This window comes from Agelaius phoeniceus, chromosome 19 (genome assembly GCF_051311805.1).
Source record: "Agelaius phoeniceus isolate bAgePho1 chromosome 19, bAgePho1.hap1, whole genome shotgun sequence".
Lineage (NCBI taxonomy): Eukaryota > Metazoa > Chordata > Aves > Passeriformes > Icteridae > Agelaius > Agelaius phoeniceus.
Window position 1 is genome coordinate 10,087,158 of NC_135283.1, and position 20,584 is coordinate 10,107,741.

The 20,584-nt window shown below is 42.6% G+C and overlaps 1 protein-coding gene across 5 annotated transcripts in view; it reads left to right on the forward strand.

Annotated features, from left to right (window-relative positions):
• The first annotated feature begins 5,509 nt into the window (after positions 1–5,509).
• The window catches only part of HELZ (helicase with zinc finger), an 86,447-nt gene continuing 71,372 nt past the window's right edge, over positions 5,510–20,584 (forward strand). For 2 of the 5 annotated variants that reach the window (XM_054644887.2, XM_077188436.1), the window contains exon 1: positions 5,510–5,565. Coding sequence is in view for 1 of the 5 variants with exons in the window: in XM_054644889.2 (XP_054500864.1) it covers positions 5,559–5,565 (7 nt within the window). In the remaining 4 variants the exon portion in view is untranslated. Of the gene's footprint in view, positions 5,566–15,057; positions 15,161–20,584 lie in introns of those variants that run through there. The other 3 variants (XM_054644889.2, XM_077188438.1, XM_054644886.2) reach the window with 3 other exon arrangements.

Below are 20,584 nucleotides of genomic sequence, written 5' to 3' on the forward strand. Positions count from 1 at the left end.
GATGCTTCTACCAGCTATGTTGGACCCATTTTCCCAGCCAGCCCTCTTTTCCTTGTTATCCCAGAGTGGAATGTTTCAGTGCTTCCCTGGCTCTTCTTTCTGGATTTCTTGCAGATTCTCCTCCCTCTCTGTCCAGGCTCTGTCCCTCTCTGCTGCCTTTGGCTGCATTTGGAGCACGAGTTTGTTGGAGAGGGGAATTGATTTCTCTCCCCTCACACCCACCTTTTGCTGTCAGCATTAGAAAGAACATGGCAGAACTCTTATCTTTCAGCAGCTCAGGTATCTCCTTAAAAGTCAGTACAGAAAGATTATAAAGGTTCACTTCTGTGGTCTGTATTTGTGCCAAAGATCCACAATGATCAAGCCTTTGGATCTGAAAGAGATTTTTGTTTGCAGTTGGAACACCTTAGTCTGGGTTTGGAACATAGGGCCCAGGCAGACTCCCTCCCTCCCTGTCCTCGGGGTGAGACCTCTGCTCTGCTCTGAGTTCTTGTTGCCAGAAGCAAGAATCACTCAGGGTTTCACTCCCCATACATCTCCAAGTTAAAATAGAAGTATACAAGTTTGGAAACAAAACTCTAGAATTATTAAGCTATAGGGTAACTCCAAGTGAGTGGAAAAGAATCTCTTAAGCCTGAAGTTTAGGTTTGGTGGGTTTTTTTTTCTTTTTTTTTTTTTTTTTTTTTTTGCTTGCAGATCACTATTGATGAAAATGGAAGTGTCTCTTGAGTCTGTCTCAAAAAGGTTGTCACATTCAGGTTGCTGGGAAAAAAGCTCTAAATTTTGGTGCCAGTTCATCTCAAGAATGCAGATATATGTCAGATCTAAGTCCTTCATGAGCAATTCAAAGGTCAGCATAAAGACATGCCAATTTCTTAAAAGAAAAAATGAACAGAGACTGAAGATCTTTGATCTTGACAGTGTGGGATCAAACCACCACATTACTCTGACCTTTATAGTTTCTGTCTCCTCAGTGTACCCTCAACATCCCCTTGCTGCTGGTTGCTTCTCAATGCTCTCATTTTGTGGATCAAAGGAGAAATGAATTAGTTTGAATATTACTTGCTCTAGAAATTACATGTGCTTAAGGAGTCCATGTTGAAATTTACCCATGGATAATTATGAAGTAAGATTAAAGTTGAGATCATCTGTTCATTAGAGGACTCTGGAGGAATTCCAGGGGAATTTTCATGCTGGAAAATCAAAACTTGCTGCTCTTCAGCCTAATAACCAGACATTAATGGCTGCTTAGAAAGAATTTGCTTTATTGTTTACCAAGACTAAGAACTACTGTTGCTATCTAATCCCAGGTCTACCACTGCCTTGTTTGTGGCAGAGGCTAAACCACTTAACTTCTGTTACTTTCCCATGATTGCTGCTTCTGAGGGAGTTCAAACATTTGTAAAGGTCCAGTGTGCTAAGACAATAAAAACATTGCTCCTGTTGCTGCAATCTGTCTGGCACTTCCATTGAGAAAGGCCTCCTGTTGTTTTGTTGCTCAGGGGTGAAGGAACTGTTTGAGAAGCCTGCTGGGATGTTGGGCTGCAGGGTCAGGGAGGCAATTCCCTGCTGAATGTATTCTATTATGTCCTTATTACTCTTACATGTTAATTGTAATGGTTTTTCCTGCATTCTGGTTAGACATCATGAGTGGAGCTGATTGAAAATGGAGATTTCTGTATTCATGAAATACCAGTTCCCAGAAATGGGAGTGAACTTGAGCATAAAATGGAAATTGATTTTCTGAATTTCCCGTGAAAGCAGAAGAGAAAGCAAAAAGTAGCAGTATAAGTTTCAAATGGTGAGAATGGTTTTGTTTTGAAAACTCAGAAACCAAGCTGCAGTTGTGATTGCCAGTGTGCAGCTCCTGGGTGAGTCAGAGCTCCAGGGCTTTTTGGCGACCAGGTCTCCATTAGGCCTGGAGCAAGTGAGAGTTTGAGAGTTCCCAGCTGTGCCAGAATCTGGGCCACACCTTTCAGAGCTCTGCTCAGATCTCTGTTCATGGCAGGGAGCCTAGCAGCCCTGAGTGGCCCCAGGTTTTCAAACCCCTGGGTTTTGGCAAGGAGCCTGGATTCTCCAAGGAGCAGGGCATGGCTCCTAGCTTCACAGAACAGGGGGAAGCCCTGGGAGCCAGCATCATTTCCAGAATCCTGACTGAAGAGTAGGGAGACACGATGTGTCAGGGCTTCTGCACAGGGATTCCTTGTACACGTGCTCCTGGCAGGGTGGGCTTTCTAAACATCCAGTAAGAAATTGCTATTTTCAGATTTGAAAGGTTTCAAAATCCTAAAAAATGTACAGATGGAATTGAGTTTGATACTGCTGCATTCATTGGAGAGTTTTTGAAAATTTTATCATTATAATGAGTCCCTAGAAATATCACTGTTAGGCTTCTGAGGATCTGAATCCTGTCAAGTCTCATGATGCTGAGTGGGAATTCCTGTCTTTGTTACTCTCTTGTGCTTCCCCATGATGCCTTTGGTATTTCTTACATTTCCAACATCCACTGTTGCTTTTCTTCTCCCCCCAGACTCCATGTGACCCCCTGCTCCCTGTCTCTTTGGGCAGAAGTCTAGCACTGCAAGCTCTCCTCTTGCCATGAAACCCCGTTGGAGTCCAGGAATTTAGGAAGTCTGGACAATTCTGGAAATGCAGGGCAGGAATCACCATGTCACACATCTGGTTCTGTGCCCTGCCCAGGGCTCAGTCCCAGCCTGGCTGGCAGCTCATCCTGAGGGGCTGTGAATGATGTGGTGGAGAGCAGAGGTTGGAAGTCAAAATTGCAGCTTCCACTGGGGTAATGCACATCAAGGAAAGAGAAAGAGATGTCTCATAGAGATAGATACTGAGTTCCTCTCACAGCAGTAGGAATATAATAATCTTAGAATAATAAGATATATTTTGTTGAATTATCCTTTAATACTGTATTGAACCATGTCAGTGAAGTCTTTTCTCCCAGGTAATCTGTAACCAGTTCCTGGGCCATTCTCTGCCTCCTGGGATGTTACCACAGAAGTGGCTCTAAAGTCAAGCTTAGATTTTTTAGGCTGTTTGGATTTGGGATCTCATCCCTTAAGGTAGTTGCTGTGATTCTCACCTTGAGCAGAACTTCCAAGGTTCATGAGCCCTTGGAGCCCCATTTGTTTTGGACCAAATTTCAATCTGGTAACAAGGACCTTGAAAGAGCTTGGAGGGGACAGCACATGGAAACAGGAGAGTTGTTCCAAGCTTGCAGGCTCTGCTTGGACAGGGCAGTGCTTGGCAGCCACCCCCATCCCAGAGCTGCTGGCTCCCTGCCCAGCCTCTGGCACCTCTACTGAGGGTTTGTGCAATACACTGGACAAAATAGACTGAAACCTCCTTCAGATGAGGCTAAAAGGGTTAAAGGACCAAGGCCATTAAAAGCAGTGGGTGCAAGGGCACGTCTCCATGTTGTGTTTTATCCATTGGGATTCCCTGCTCCCATTGTCCTCCCCAGCTCCTTTCTGGGCTGGTCCTACAGGGCAGAGTTGCCACCTTTTCACAGCAGCCTGTGCCTCTTGGAACTTTAAATCAGCAGAGACAGAGAGTGATAACAATGGGCTCTGTCACTGAACAGATCCTCCAATAACTCAGTCACTGCCACACAATTTTTTTCTTAGCATATTATAAAAAAATACTGTCAGAACAAATGGACTCAAAAAAAGCTTATGTGAAAAATAAACCAAACTAAATTTCTGTCTTCTCCAACTTGAACTTCAGAGGATATGTGTTTATATCTAAAAATATGCATACATTGATAATTCCATTGCTTTTTCTAATTGTCATTTATTTTGAAGAAAACCTTTGCATTTTCTAACAGAAAAAAATGACCAGTAAGATAAAGCTCATTAGGAACCAGACAACCTGCCTCCAAAGGAAAAGGACTTACTCCATTTCACCACCTGGACTGAATGACACAAAGTTAGTTGGATCCTAACCATGGGTTCAGCTTTCTTTGATCCCTGTTCCTTGCACAGTGCCCACAGAAAACACAAGGCACAGCCCTAGGAAAGGTGTCAGGCTGGCAGCAGGGACAGCAGAGATGGCCCATGGCAAGTTCCACTGGAGGGTTTTATCCTGAAATGGCATCTCCTGCATTGAGGCTGGGACCACCCACACTCTTCTCTGTGACAGCACAACTGCACTCCCAGCTAGTTATGAAGCTGAATTAAAAAGTAGACTGATCTAAGACTGGGTAGCAAATGCAAAGGATTTATTTAGATTTATTTCCTCCTGTATTTACATTGTTGCATGGAGCTCTCTATAAATGCATTACTGATGAATATTGAAAACCTTCCTGGGCACAAGTATTTTCTTGCAGTGGTAATGCATCAGAGGCTTGGCTGGTGGTTATTCTTCAAAGAGTTACGAGGCATTAGACGTAAATTTAAATATAAATGTAAATACATTTTACAGCGAGATCCAATACTAAAATGATCTGGTTCTTATTTCAATTAAAGGGGAAGGAAAAGTTTTTAAGAAACACTGGAATCCTGTTTTAGTGATAAACTTTCCTAAGCTCCTGAAGTGAGCTGCTTTTCCCCAATTTCTTGTCCACTTTGCCCTAAAGCACAACAGCCTATGCAGAGCACAGGGCACCCATCCACAGCAGCCAAGCCGGTAACGCCTTGAAAAAGCCAGTTTGCAAAGCAGCGTAGGTATTAAGAACTGATTGCCAAAGAACATGAAAACACAGCTAACAGGGAAGATTACTCCATGAAAATAAAACTGTTATGCAAAGCAGTTTCTGGGATTCATGAGCAGCCAGAAACGCGTTACCAGCAGTCCTTCAGCACGGGCGGAGGGGTTTGGAAAACACCGGGACAGCGTGAGCTGCTCCGGCACCTGCGGCAGCCTCGGCACCCGCACCCGGCTTCCTCCGTTTCTTTGAGGGAAGGAACTTTAAAAAGCCACAGGAAAAAAAAAATTAAAAAAAAAAAACCCAAACCAAATGGGGGAAAAAAAAATCCAAACTTACGCCGTAGCAAAACCATGAGAAAAAGTACTTTCCAAGCTTTTCTCAGGGGTGGGCTCCGTGTCCGGCTCTGGCCGCCCCCCCCGGCTGCCGGTACCGGCCCCGCCAGCGACCCTCGGGCTCCGCAGCTGCGCTCCGAGCCCAGGAAAGGGGAGGAAAAAATTAAAAAAAAAAGGAGAAAAAAAAAGAAAACATGGAAACCCCCTCGAAGCTACCGGTTCCTAGCGCGGGCGGAGTGGAGGGGGGTGGCCCTGGACGCTTGTCCGTGAGGGGGCCCTCGGCTGCGCTTCAGCGGCCGCCGGGCTGAGGGGACAGCGGGTCCCGGTCCCCATCCTCAGCCCCTATGGCGGACCGCGACCCTGTCCCCACCGCCGTTCCGTCGCGGTCCCCATTGCTATCCCCGTCCCAATGCCCACGCCGCTGCCGTTCCCGTCCCTGCTCTCGTCCCCGTCCCGTCCCCTCACACCGCCGCCCTCCGCCTTCCGGGCCGCGGGGAGGGCCGGCCTTTCCCACAATGCTTTGTGGGACGTTGACAAGTGGATCCAAGATGGCGTAGAAAGTAATGACAGGTAAGTCGGGACTTCCCCGACCGCCCCCGCGGGCACCGAGCGCGGCCCGCACCGGCCGCCCGCGGCCCCGCCGCGCCCTCGGGGGACCCGCGGGGCTCCGCGGCCGGCGGGGCGGGCGCTGCGGGGCGCGGGGGCCGCGCGGAGCCGGCGGGAGCGGGCCCTGTGTCCGCGGAGGGCCTGCGGCGGCCGCCGCTCGCGGGGTGTTTACGGGGCGCTCGGCCGGACCCCGGCGCCGCCGCGCTCCCCGCGGCCCGCGGGCGGGCGGAGCGGCCCCGCGGCCGGCCGGGCCCGCGGGAAGGGCCGCAGAGCCGGGGATGCCTCGCACGAGCCGGGGGTGCTCCGGGGGGGATGCAGGGGGGGTGGGAGGCAGCTTTGTTTTTGTACCGGGCGGGGCGGGAGGGGATGGGAGAGACGGCCGGAAAATAACAATGGTGAAATAGAAGTGGAAAAAAAAATGGGGTAGGTAGGGTTTGCGGAGCGATGGAAAAATAAATTGGAAGAATTTAACAGCTGTTGTAAAATTACCCCCTCGGAGCGGTTGAAGGGTGGGCAGATGAGCTTATGTTTTTGTTTTCTGCAGGAGGCTTTGGCAGGGAGAGTGAACTGAAGTTGGGAGGTTTAAGACAGGTCCTAAGAGCAGCTTTTATACCCTGGATCAGCTCTGAAACTGAAAACGGGAGAGTTTCCACTGCACATTGCAACTCAGCCCTTCCAGCAGCCACTTACATGTGTATTTTTAGGGCACATCCTCAGGCAGGAGAAGGATCTGTGTTACCTTTCCTGCGGTGGGACGTGTCCTTTTGTTAATTGAAAAAGGAGTGCTGTTGTTTTGGCTTCGGCGCTTTGTTAGGCAATTGTTGTTCGATTAGGGTAACATGATTAAACATATCATTGATGGAAATTAAGAAATAACTGCAGGGAAACAGTTGCAGGGCTGCTTCCCAGTTAATGACAAAATGAGTAAGAGTTAACAAGATAATAGAATTTTTGCATTATCTAAGGTACAGCGAGTTTGAGAGGAAGTTTTAAAATAATACATTTCAATTTTCATTGAAAAAACAAAAGAATTTAGTTATGAGACAGAAAAATACTCTGAAAATGGATATCCCCATTGACAGATTGAGTGTATCACCATGGCTGGTCCTGTTGGGATGGTTTGGATTGTTGACATTGTCTAATGTTGTTGTTCTTAATAATTAGTGGAATTGAAGCAAGGCAAAGGATAAAATACACCACCTGCCATTCTTTATATAAGAAAAGGCATGTTCCTTTATAAAAAATAAAAAAATATGCAAGTGATCCTTGGCAAGTTTGCATTATTTTCCAAGACTGATAGGTAGGTCAGGGAGGATTTAAAATAATGTGTGTTAAATTGGGTTGTTTCAGTACTTTTCACCCATAGCAGATTGTGAATGAAAACTCCCTTTTTATTTTATTTTAATTTTTTTTTAATGGAAAAGCTTTTGTGATGGGGACAGTCTGGGAGTGCTGGGCAGGTCTATAGGGAGGAGCTGATTTTGAACATTCAGTTCAAACTTAGAGGAGGGGAAAGTGTATGAGGGGCCACCACATTCCCTCCACCTCCTTGGGTGCAAACCCAGGGAATCAGACTTGGCAGTGCAGAAATTGTAAGTGGCAGAAGCTGATTTAAGCTTTTTTTTTGTTGAACTTTAATTAGCAGAGCAGTTTTTCTTTATTGGTAAGTGAAGGAACATTTTATGTGTTATTACTGATAAATTGAGTTCTCTTTGTAATTTGTTCTGAAAGCAGAAATTACTTCTTTATTTTTCCTAGCTGAAATGACATTTCCTTTATCACTCTTCACCTCTGTGATTTTTTTGGACTTAAGAAATGTACAGTGTGTATTTTTCCCTCTTTTAATTCATACAGGCACTGTGCCTTTTTAGGTGAGCCAGATGAATTTTTCTGTGGTAGAGGCTTGTTAAAGTCATGGCTTAAAGACTTGAAAGGTTGTAATTGCTGATTTTGTTGGGTGTTTTTTTTTTTTTTTTTTTTTTTTTTGGTCTATTTTGGGATTTTTTTTGTTTGGTTGTTTGAGGGCTTGTTTTTACCTCTTCCCATCAGACTAAAACTTAAAGGGAGATGTGGAAGCAGCATCTTATTCTCTAATTTGTCCCAGTTCTGCTTCTTGATGTGCCATGGAGGATCCTTTTCCTTTGTGAAATCTCACTGGTTTCACAGAAGTTCCTCCTGGGCTTTGGGATCAGTGGGAGCAGATCTGGTTGTAGAAGAAGGGCTGTGGTTTGCAGAGAACTTTGCAGTTCCTTCACTGCTCAAAGCCTGGATTTGTAGAGGAATTCTCATCTCAAAAGATCTAAGTCCAAGTGCTGGAAAGCTTGAAGAGGGAATATTCCCAGCTGGGTAAGGTACAGGTCTAGTGCTTGAGAGATGTGGAGAGCCTGATGCAAATCACTTCACCTGTTTGTGCTTCCTTTTGGAGGAATTTAAAGTAGGGATGGTGAATCTTATACTGACTTGTGAGGAGTCCTGACGCCTGTGGATGAAAGAGCCCACGTAGGAGCTGAGCAATAATATTAATGATGTTTTCCAACTCTGTTAATTTAATTGTCTGATGAAATATTTTCTCCATTGTTGGCAATTATTTTTTTTAGTAAAACCCCCTTTGCATTTAGAGCTGGATATTCTTTCTGAATTTCAGGGTATTGGTTTGTTTCTCTTTTTATTTGTTATTTGCTACCATCTTATACTTGCTACTGAGCATTAATCTTGGTGTTTTCATTTTAGTAGTGGCAGAAACAATTGCTGGAGCAATTCAGGTTATTAAAACCCTTGAATCTCTCACCTCAGTGGCATCCCCTCCTGAGGTCAGTGGGACCTCACAGGTCTGGTAACAGGAGTGAAATCTAAATTAACAAAGTCTTTGGAATGAATTTAAATGCATCCCCTGTGTACAGCCTGAGTAACTGGGGAAGGTCGTGGGAGCTGCCTGGGAGCAGGAGGAGGAAGGAAGGAAGGAAGGAAGGAAGGAAGGAAGGAAGGAAGGAAGGAAGGATGGTGTGCCACTGCTCCAGCTCAGGGAGAGAGTGCTTGGACAGCTGGAATTCCCCTGCCTGGGGATCAGCAGGCCAAGAATCCCAACAGCCTCAGTCCTGTCCTGACGTTTCTCCTGGCACTGCTGAAGCTTTCTTCCTGGAAGGAAGCAGATCCCCAGTGTTCCTGTCTGTGCAGCGCTGCCAGTGGCTCATCATGGCAGGGAAAATTCCAAATTTTGTAATCCCAGCCCTCCCTCCTGCTCGTATTTCAGCTGTTGAATCCTTTCTCGCTTCTTTTGCTGAGATGCTGTAGCAAAATCTCCTTTTCAGTATGTATTTTTCCCCCCATAAATGGAAGGATTGTGAGTTAGATTTTCAGAACAAACAAGACCTTCCTTTTTCATTCTTGTTTGTCTTGCTATCTCTTCCGTGGCCTTTGGCAGCAAGGCAGCATTTGTGTTTATATCTATCAATGACATACATTTAGGGACATGGTACTTTATGTGTTGGATTTCTTCCTCCCCTTAGTGCAAACTTCTGTGGTTGCCATTCTTTTTCAACAAGGAAGAGAGAATGTTGTAAAAGAGACTGGTTTTTCAGAAGTTTCCATCAGCATTGGTATGGAATTAAAAAATCTGAAGGAATGTTTGATCTTCTCTTGGTCTTCTGGAGATACTGACTGGGAAAATAAACATTTGTTGTCCCCAAATGTTTTGGGGTGGGAGAAAATAACTGAACTTCATAGACAGGGACATTTGGAGTCTGCAAGGTCAGAGCTGCTCCAGGAACAGGCCAGCTCCTGGGGATTTCATGATGGTGACACTGATATGTGACTCAGGTTCCTTATTCCAGAACAGTCTTGCTTACTGAGCTTTTCTCTTCACACAAATGTTTACAACATGAGCCTTCCAACAGAAGCAATCCCTCATGTCTGAGAAACACAGAAAAGTGAATATTACTGTAGGAAAAGAAGGGATTGGGAATTGAAGCAGGGAGATTGTAATTACCCATGGGTGAGAATTTGTTTTTCTGTTGCATTTCTATTGCACTGCCAGTTGAAGTTAAAGGATACTTAATGGGGCTATAACATAATACCCAAATATTCCTCCATAATTTTATATGCAAATTCATTGTTGTAAATTAGAAATGGACTGGTTATTTATCCAGTCTTTTCTCAGAGTCCTCCATAATACCAAATAACAGCCTTATTACAGGAAAGCAAGATAAGAAATGATAGATTTCATTTTTTTTCTCCTTAAATGTAATTTTTCTATACCGAGAGATTCCATTTTGTTACTACCAAGTTTGAGTGGTGACTGTGGCCCCATCCTGTTTCCAAATGAGTACAAACTATCAGGTTTTTTGAGTGGCATGGAGTCTTTGTCAGATGTTAGAAGGCTTGAACCTTAGCAGGAAGGTAATTTAGAATGAATAGCACTGAACTGCACAGGTTTTCCAAGAAGCAATGGATGCACAGTGCTGCTGAGCTGGTAGCAAGAAGTTTTGTAGGTGATGTTATGTTCAGATATGTTTTGGAGATGTGACTGGGAGCTGTTTTACCATTTCTTGCTGTTAGTGCTGGGAAATATCACTTGCATGAAGAATGATGTGTCTGAGGTGAATGTTTTGAATCTTTGGCTTATGTGTGGTTTGGGGAAATAAGTTTTGTGCTCCTGTTTGTAAGCAGTAGCAAGGCTAGTGATTCTTGGAGCTGTAATGATGAAATATTGGAAGAAAAAGAACAGTAGGTTTGTGTTTGCTATGAAATTTTGAATGTTGCAGCAGCAGGAAGTGAAGGATAGAAATGTGAGCACTGTGTGGACTCGTCTGAGCTGGTTTTTATGGTAGTTAGGGTAAGTGTTACTTAGAAATGATCTTTCAGTCTGTGAATTTCACGGTCTGGGTTTTTTTCCCCCCTTAGTTATATATAGCAAAAATACTGTATTCATCAAAACACTAAAAATTATGGTGCTTAAATATGGTTAAAAGGTCTTTCATAGCCCTTCAGACCCCACTGGCAAGAGGGAAATCTGTAACATGAGCTGTTTTCGAGAATCTTGGTTGTTAGTAATGTGGCACGAGTGTTTAATTTGCTGGAAAATGTTTAGTGGTTCAACAAACCAAGAAAGTAACAAATCTTTGTGGACATCATAAATGGAGAATGCCACAAATGAAAAGCGTAGTGGTTTTGGCACCACCTAAAATAACACTTCTTCCCTATGTTTCTTTTTACTTAATGTAAGGTAATCTCTATTTTTTTAAAGTGAAAATTTCATTTTATCCTGGGGTAATTTTGGGAGGACAGGGATGGGCAGTTGGCCTCTGTTCCTAAGTAATGTTCCTTCATGGGTCTCAACTAAATTCCCCCTCCACTGGGATTCCCAAATAGTGTTGGACCAGCCACAATAGCTGCCTTGCATCTACTCCTCTGCTGTCTTGGGAGCCAGAATTTGTTGGATTTCTCTCATTATCTGCACGGGGAGGTCATTAAGGGGAATGTTTTTTGCATTCTTGGGAATCTGTGCTAAGACAGTGCTGTGGGTCTTTTATTCCAGTGATGTTTTTGATTATAGTTGTTTGTGCGAAGGGTTTTGAGGTAACTGTGCTCTGGCCATATCTTGAGACACTCACACATTTGGAATGGTGCAGGACATTTGTTTTGTCCTTTGAACTGACTGATATTCCTTGGCTGTAGCTTTGTTTATATTTGTTTGGCTGGGCTGGACACCGCTCCTCTGCTTCCCAAGTTTTGTCAGGATTGTGCCTAAACCACAGCAGGATCATTCCTGCTGATGCAGTTCTTTAAGTGGGGTTTCAGATACGTGACTGAATCACTAATGTTCATTTCAAAAGGAATGAGCAGGGAGAGCTCTGTTGGGAAATGTGTTCTGGATACCCGTCCTGGTGTTGCTCATAGGGTTTGCTGTGATGGGAGAGCTTGGGAATCCATGTTCTAGTCTTGAAAGAGTCTAAAAATTGAACCTGTTGGGGCTACCATGGTCAGGCATTTGAGGAGAGGGAACAGGGATGTTATAAAAGCATTATCCATGTGCAGAAAGGTTAATGTAATTAAAATACAGAGTTACAAGACAACTCCCCAAACCAGGCTTAGCTGTATTATGCCAAACTATTTGAAGCACGGTCATGTAAAAATAAATTTCAGAGGTTATTTACAACAAGGATAGCAGTTTTTAGAGGTGGAGGGTTAGTTACTGCTTTGAACTTTCAAAACTGTGCACAAAAATACCATGTACAGTTACATAATAGGCATGGTTTGGGGAAAGATGTGTTTGGAGGATCTGTGGGTGGCAGGATTGTGTTATTAAATCTGTTACGGTAGGACCCTTTTGTGCTAAGCACTGTGGAAATGCCTAACAAAAAACTCAGTCACAGTATTATTCACTACTATAATAAATTAAAGTTCGTTATAAAGCTGCAGTGAAGGCTGAGGTATATTGAAAGAAATTTTTCCTGTTTTGTGCCACGGTGTTCTGGCTGATTCCTGTGCTCAGTTTGTGACCTGCTCAATGTACCTGATATTCAACATGAAGATTTTTTGCAATCTTTTTGCCCTCTGAATGGATGGAGGGAGTGATTAATATTTTGCATCTCAACCAGCAAATAAACTTGGGGCTTTTATTTTTTCCCAATTTATCTAGCTGTAAAACTGTGATAGATACCTGTGGCATCTGCACTTGCCCTGGGGTTCAAAGCTGTATTTTCAGCTAGATTTGCTCCCAGGAGAGTGTTGCCTTGCAGTGTCAGGTCAGGGGTGGAGAAAGTTCTTGTGTCAAAGTGAAAGTTTGACATTTGAGGGAAGACTGTTTCAGCATTGCTACAATATCCTGTTAAAAAGAGAAAATGTGGATTGAACCACCGAGCTTTGGAGCTGCTGGGGGTGGGGAAGAGTTTGCATGGGGTTTTTGAAAAGGGAATATGCTGTGATAAATAATTTCCTAGTTTAAAAACACTTTTATTTCTGAAATCCAAATACAGCTGTATTAGATGAAGCTGTGAATTGAACATGAGACTGAGAGTTAGGAACTGCTAATTTTGATTCTGTCTCTGATTAAATTGGTAAATTTGGCAAATGAACTATGGTCAAGTGCTCTCTGCAGACGGTGCTGCATGAGTGACAGGTTCAATGAGCACTGGAGAACTTTGTGATGTGTTTTTGCATTTAAACTTCTGAAATATATTTGTAAATCTAGTGCTATGTTCTGTGTTGAAATGATGCTTGGGAGTCTTCTCTGACTCCCCTTTGCATTGCTTGGCATTTTGAAAAGGAGGTGACACATGTTTAGTCACATCGACACAGATGTGACTATGTCATAGAGCAGGCATTTCTCAGAGGGGACTTCTGGCACTACCCTGTGACTCAGTGGAGAATCATATTAGGAATTACAGGACTGGGTAAGTCCTTAAGATGAGTAGGGTTCATTTTTGGGTCAAAATTATCACTGAACACTAGTGCAGAGACAGGGACAGGGCCATGTTCTGTTATTCAAGTGCTGAGAAGAGAGGTTCTGACACAGGCAAGGCATAGTTTGGAAAGCTGTGGATTATGATGTTTAAACCAGCTTTTAGAATATGGATATTCTTCTGTAAAATTGAGTTTGAGGTTTGAGTCTTGTAGGTTGGTGCTGCTCCATGGAGAGCTGGCTGGTTGTGCAGTGCTGATTCTTCCCTTTGTTTTTCTCTGGCAAATTTCATTAAGAGAAGCAAAGATTAAATTACTTTTCTAATGCATTTTTTTAAAGTAAGTAATTGGTGATGTTGTTATGGGGATAAAATGATAACCATGGGACAATATTTCAATTAAAATGCCCTCATCTTGGATAAGTGTGAGAAACTCTATTCTCAAAAAGCAGTGTGGACCTAGAGGTATATGGAGTACAAATTCCTGTTGTTAACCAGTTATTATGAAAGATTGTTTACGTAAAGATTTTCTATGAAGGAGCCAAAAACTTTAGGTGGGGCAGAAGCACCACCTATTATTATGTTACCTGATGCTTACTATGACATACTCCTCATTTCACTTGGTTATTGTTTGCCAGATTTTAATTATTTGGGTTGAAATTTCCCATGGTAGGTGTCTTTCATAGTCTGACTTTTTGGGGGCTGTTGAGGAGAGAAAGGTTCTGCCAACATGATTCCATCTTTTCTAGAAATTGGGCAAAATACTTTCTTGTGTTCATGGTAAATTAGAAAAGAAATAATCTAATGACCTACAGTGCTGCTTTGTGCAAAGTTGAGATGTGTTATTGTATAATGTTTCTGCCAAGGATGTACTTGTGATCAACCTTGTGAGAATCTTCTCAGTGCTGGTCAAATCAGCATTAAGTGCAAATGTAAAAGATAATCCCTGCAGTGAATATGCTTCAGCCTCAGCTAAACAGGATTTCTCTGTAATTTGAAGGCTGGGTCTCCTGTATTCCTCCCTGGTGTGATTTTGGATAAAAAATGAGAGTGCAGAAAATTCCCTTTCTGTTCTCCTGATACCAAGTTCCTCTTTCTCCCAGCTCTACCTTCCTGCAGCACAGAGGAAGCAGCGACTGGATTTAAACAGAAGGTGCAAAATGCAGATTTTTGCAGAATTATGTACAATAAATGTAGAGATGGGGGTGGTTGAATGAGGAGAAGGAGATTGAAAAATATTAGTATTCGAAAGAAATAGAAGGGAGGCTGTGCAGTGAGGGTACATATGATTTATTTTATAATGATAATACAGTTGTTTGTTGGAATACAGTTTTGCTATCTGCATGAATTAGAAAGTGTTTCTGAAATGGAGTAGGGAATAGCAAAAAAGGAGAAGGCAAGTCCCAGTTAATCCCCATCTTTGTTAAACTTCATTTTCTGTATTTCTAGTGAACTTTCCCATGTTGTGATGTTGAGAATTGCTGGATACTCCTAAGTCACTCTGCAGACACCAGGTGCTCTGGGTTAGTTGTGTGAAAGGGCTGTACAGTATAGGCAGAGCATAATGGGGAGAAATCACTTCTAGGTCTCTTCATGTGAATATAAGAAGTTTATAGAAACTTTTGCCTTGTGTGTTCTTATCTTAATTCTCTGTAAAATAGGAATATTGTCAGAATGATAAAGATACTTTCTTACTTCTTGTAGAGTGGTCGGTCGCAGTATTGGAGGCATTATTGAAAAGTTAATGAAAACATTCAAATGCTGTCTTTTGAATAAGATGGAGTAGCATGCAGTAAATAAGGCCTCAAGTGCAGTGCTGAAGTATTTCACTGGATGTCCATTAGGCAGCAGCCTCCATTCTGCCCACTCATCCTGCCAGGTAGCCCTTGCACAATGTGCTCTGTGACTAACACAGTTAAAGGCAGTATCAGAATCATGCAGACACACAGGAGGCCAGCATGAGCTTGTACAGATGCTTTTGTCCTCACACAACCTCAGAGTATCGAACTTTACAACCCAGTATTTGTTCTGTGAAGTTAATGAATGCAATATGTGTGTGTATATTTGCTTTGTTTAAACAGGAACCTTGTATCTGTTGGCTGTGAATGGCTCTCAGACAGCACCAGCATGTGTCACATGGATGCTGTGCTTTGCCTTGCCAGGTATTTTACTTAGTTTCATCAGGACAGGTGATGCTTTCAGACAGGATCTTTTTAAAGGCAGGATGGGAAGGTATTTGGGATGTGGTGGATGGATGGGCTGGTTGCAAGTGCTGAGGCCATGAGTTATTTCCAGATTTTGAGCCAAAGATAGCCAGTGTCCGTGTCTGAGTGTTGCTGCTGCTGGCTGCACAGATTGTCCTTCTGCTGCTATTTCCAAAATGAAAATAAAAGAGATTACTAAAGTGTTAATAATCACTTAGTAGTCTGTACAGAAGCCATAACTGGCATGCAAAAAATGTAACTTGTTAGTATCTGTGATGTATGTAAAGTGGTTGAAAGCCTGCAGAGGATCCAGCTGCAGAAGGCATTTGCTCTTAATCTCAATTGCCTGTGTCGTTATGTGAATGATAAACCACCCACAGGCTCTTGTTCCTTTCCCAGGAAACCTGCTTGTGTTTTTTCTATACTTTAGATTTACAGGATCAGACCCAAAGCTTCATTTACGTGGCCAGAGATGATTTGCCCTCCTCATTTATGGTGCTGTCTCTGATTTTTCAGTGTGGATGAATAATCTGAGCATTTAATGGTCAGGGGCATCATGAGCTGCTTCTTTGCCCATTTTCCCTTCCCCAAGCAGGCATATCATGTTCCTCAGAGGCCTTGGAGCAGGATTCTTGCTGCTGCTCTGCTATGGAATAAAACCTTGAGATGTGCTTGCCTCATTCTGTATGCTCCATTTCAGATTTAACATCATTTTTGGAATTGAAAGTAGGGTCATTTTGCCTGGAGTTGTACAACATTAGCCAAAGTAATTCAGTTACTTCAGAAAACTGATTAGATTGTCCTCTCTCAAGGGTGGAGGCTTTTCTATTTGCTCTGTAAGGTGTGCAGTGCATTTCTGAGAACTCCTCAACTGCTATTACGGAATTCAGTCATAATTGCAATAAATGAGTGCATGAGATCTCTGCTGTTATATTTTTTCTTAAAAGAAAAAAAAAAGCCAAAAGCACCTTTCATATAATTCTTTCTTTTACACCCTGTGTATGAAAGATGCACCATCCTTTTCATCTCTGTTACATAGGTACAGTGCACTGTCATTATCTACTCTCATTTTATTCAATGATATTTTAGACTGGGATTATTTATGGTGTGTATGTCATGGCACTAGGAAAGTGCATTTTTTTTCCTGTATGTCTCCATAAGTCATTTCTGTACTTTGTGCAGCTCTATTTTATTCCCTCCTGGAGGCTTGAATAGAGGAGGTTTGGGTTTTTATTATATTTTTTTGTCTCAAGGCAAAGATTGGGTTATTTTACCACAGTGGGTAAGGAAAATAAATGGATATTTAATTTTATTTTACTGATCTAAAGGTATTTTAGTGGTATTTGGTAATAATACAAAACAAATTGACATGGAGAGATGCAGACATGCCTTAAGATGGGATCACAAGAGATGCCAGAGCAACTCTCTAATATGATTCAACAGTGGAGAGATGTACTATTCCCTGTTTTAGTGTGTGGACTGACAAATGCAGTTTGTTTGCAGAGTTTTGAATTTTTAGTTGAATTCCAATGTCCCATGATTTCTTACTGTAATGTTGGCATGTTCACAATAGCTAACTTTTTAATTGTGTCATATTCAATATATTAATTCACATTGAACCTCTGGTGTTTCCATATCTGTATAAAAGAAAGTATCTTGTCATTTTTTTCTGGATAATTTTGAATGAGAGGGAAACTATTAATCACAGAGATTGTAGCCATACCAACATTGGGACTTCCCAAATATTACTTGGATATATTATGGAAATAACAAATTTTTGATGTGTGAATTGCTTACATCTCAGTTTACCAATAACAGCTTTGAGAAAGGGATGGGACATGCACTGCTTGGGTCTGCAGTCTAAAAAGTTTGGGAACTCTGCTTAAACCTGGAGATTATTGGATGGATCCTGGAGCAGTTAAACTGATGAATGCAGCCTATGGCATTGACTGCTATGGGCAAGAAAAAGAAATAAAACCTTTCTTTCAGTGGTGAGTGACACTTTCTCCAGCTCTTGATGGTAAATGGCAGCACGTGGCAGTAATGGATGGGGTAGCTGATGTCTTGGTATCAATAAGAGGCTGAGTTATACCTTAACCTTTCCCTGGGTCTGTTATCTGTCTTGTTACACATTTTTCATGAAAACTGCAGCATCTTCAAGACCCTTCAGACTTCTGGGAAATTCAGTTCCAATTGACTTGAAGCTCAGAAGTTACTGAGGAAGAACAGAGCAACCAGCCTCGTAAATAAATCTAAAGGTCTCTTCTTGCTCGTAAAAGGAATTGCTGGGAAGTTCTGATAAACCAGCTGTCTTTTCTCCGGTATTGCCTGAATTTATTACATGTTTAAAACTTCTCTCCAGTTTGGTGGCCAGCCTTTCCAGTCTGTGAGCTGGGCTGAGCAATCCCAAAGGACTGGGAAACAGAGTGCTTGCATTTCTGTAGAGAGGAGCAGGACGAGTGGAATTCCTGCCCTGCTCTCTCTCGCCCGCGCCAGCCTGACCGCAATAGGCAATGCAAGGGCAAATCCATCTCCTGCTTTCCCTTCCCGCAGGACAGAGGGCTGCTAGCAGGAGGACACGGCTGAATGGCCTTGGCAAGGAATATTCTGTGCTTATTTCCCTCAGCAGAACTGTTGGAAGGGTTCTGGGTTGTAATGGGAGGCAGCTGGAGAGGCTCTTCCCCTGCACGTTCCCCATGGCAATGGGACTCATTCATTTGCTTCACTCTGCCATTCCCAGGATGTGGCTCTTGAAGTAAATTCAATTGACAGTAAATCCCTACCAGTCTCACTGTAGGACTGCAAGTTGAACATCATTGCTTTAGCATAAATCTTTACAAGAGATGTTAATGTTTAGTTAAAATATGCAAATATTTACTGACTTGTCTACTGTTTGTCAGCTTGGCATGCGAGACCTTGGATCTGATCCTTCTGTCTTGGCAGACATTGGGAATTTTGCCAGTAACATTAATAGGAACAGCATTGTGCCCTCTAATCTGTTTGTTTATGAAGTACAGCGAGAGTTATCTGGCTAGATGCTTTACAGTGAATTGAAAAAGCATCTGTTTGAAATTTTTTTAGGAACTGTCACATGCTTTAACTTATTATCTTAGTGTATGGACCCTTTGATTCCATGAAACACGTCAGTAAGATGTGGAGCATGGAAGTGCACAGTCATGAGTTAAACTTCCATGAAACACTGGATTTTAGTTCATGATGTTCTGTCCTCCTACATTGATTTTAATTTGAAGTTGGACTCATCAGACTGTGGAGTAGCTCTTCAGAGCCTCCTGTGCACCAAGCAGTGTTTACTTGGAAATAAATGACTGTGTGGATCACGTTGTTTATCACTCTTCCTCTCCAAGCTGTCCCTTCTGCCTTTCCCAGCCCCCTCTGCAGCTCTGGAGGGGAAACATGCAGCTTTATTTGGAGATTGGATTTTAGTTCGTTTCATGTTTGTTTACAAACCCCCTTTGGCAAGAAGGTGGAATACTCATTAGGAATATTGAGCCTGAAAATCATTAGTTGTAGGGGGAAAAAAAAGAATTGTTTGGTTTGTTGTAAAAGCCACCAAGGTTTAAGTTACACCAGTTGGAACTAACCAGGTCTTTGAAATAATATTTTGTGGAAGATAAGCTGAGTACAACTTTGCTTTCAATGAAATGCAAGTTCAGTAAATTCTATTCTACTTAAAGGCAGGAGGTTTTTTTAAGGTACAAAGTATGATGCCAGATTATATATTTATATATATCATTTCTTAGGTATGTCTACCTGTTTTAGATATGCAACTTTGGATAGTGGGAATATGCCTCTTTACTGGTTCTTCAAGATTTTGAAGGTGTATTAAACTTCACTGGAGAATAAATCAGTTCTCAGAATTGAATTTAGAAATCTTTTGGCATGTGGTTTTTAAGGTCTCTTTGAGAAAATGAATAATCCTGATGTTTGTTCTGTTACATGATAGTATTTTAATTTCAATTTTGCAGACAGAAGTGAAGCTCATAAGTAATTTGCTCAGTTTTGCAAAGAGAGTTGGGAATATGTGACACTTCAGCTTTCAGTTTTAATTTTAATAAATTCTTCTCTTAGAAATTCCAATTTTATGCCTGAAATCTTGAAAATAAAGATCTGTAGAACTGAAAATAAATTTCTTTTAACAAAATAATTTTTTTTAACAAGTGCCTTCGCTACTTGGCTGTTAATGATTCCATGAATACTTTAAGGTTGGAAAAGACCTCAAACATTGAGTCCAGCCTTTAACCAAATGCCACTGTGCCAACTAAACTCTATTGTGAAGTGCACTTGTATTTTGAGCACTTCCAGGGGTGGTGACTCCATCACTTCCCTTGGCAGCCCATTCCAGTGCTTAACCACTCTTCCAGTGAAGAAGTTTTTGCTCCTATCCCCAACCTAAACCTCTCTTGGTGCAGCTTGAGGCCATTTTTGTTTGGTCACTCGTTCCCAGGGAGCAGAGCCCGACCCCCACCTGGCCACAGCCTCCTTTCAGACATTGTAGGGATTGAGAAGGTCCCCCCTGAGCCTCCTTTTCTCCAGGCTGAGCCCCAGCAGCTCCCTCAGCTGCTCCTGCTCCCACTGGTGCTCCAGCCCCTTCCCCAGCCCTGCTCCCTCTTTGGCCTTGATGCCCTTCTTGAAGAGGAGCCCAGAACTGGGCCTGGACTTGAGCTGAGGCATCAGCAGTGCCCAGCAGAGGGGAAAAATCACATTCCTGCTCCTGCTGGGACTTAGGAACTGCTCTGAGTGGTTTTAAATGGAGGTAAGTCAGGTACTTCAACAGACCAGATTTTAAGAAATGGTTGTAATTCATGTTCACAAGTCTCAGTTGCTGATTTAGGGTACCAAAACTAGAAAAAAAGGTTTCTGAAGTCAGCAGGAAAAGTCAGGTGTCTCCAAGGAACAGTGTAGAGCACTTGGACTGGAGTCTGAAGTAGATGGCACAATTGCCTAATAAATGTGCATGTTTGAGTCTGCTTGTATGGCTATAGATGGGATTGAAATGAAGTCTGAGAGCCTGAGTGCATCATTTTCCATATGTTGTCCACATACTGGTTTTGTTTGTTATAATTTGATTTTTTTTTCCAAACAATTTATACTGCAGTGGCTCCTTATCTATCATTGTGTCCCATACTGTGATTTTGGTGGATTTTTCACACTCTGAAATATCACTGGTGTGACTCAGTTATCCAAGCCAGCTATCCAGCTTGGTCCTTACTGCTCATGTTTCCACTTAATTCAGAGGATTTAGCTCAGTTTAGCTTCACTTATATCCTCTGAAGTGCTCTGGAGCCTTCAAATTGACCAGAGAAATTGTGTGGGCACTGCTTGGTGTGTAAAATCCAGCTTCTCAAACAGCTGAGTTCTGTA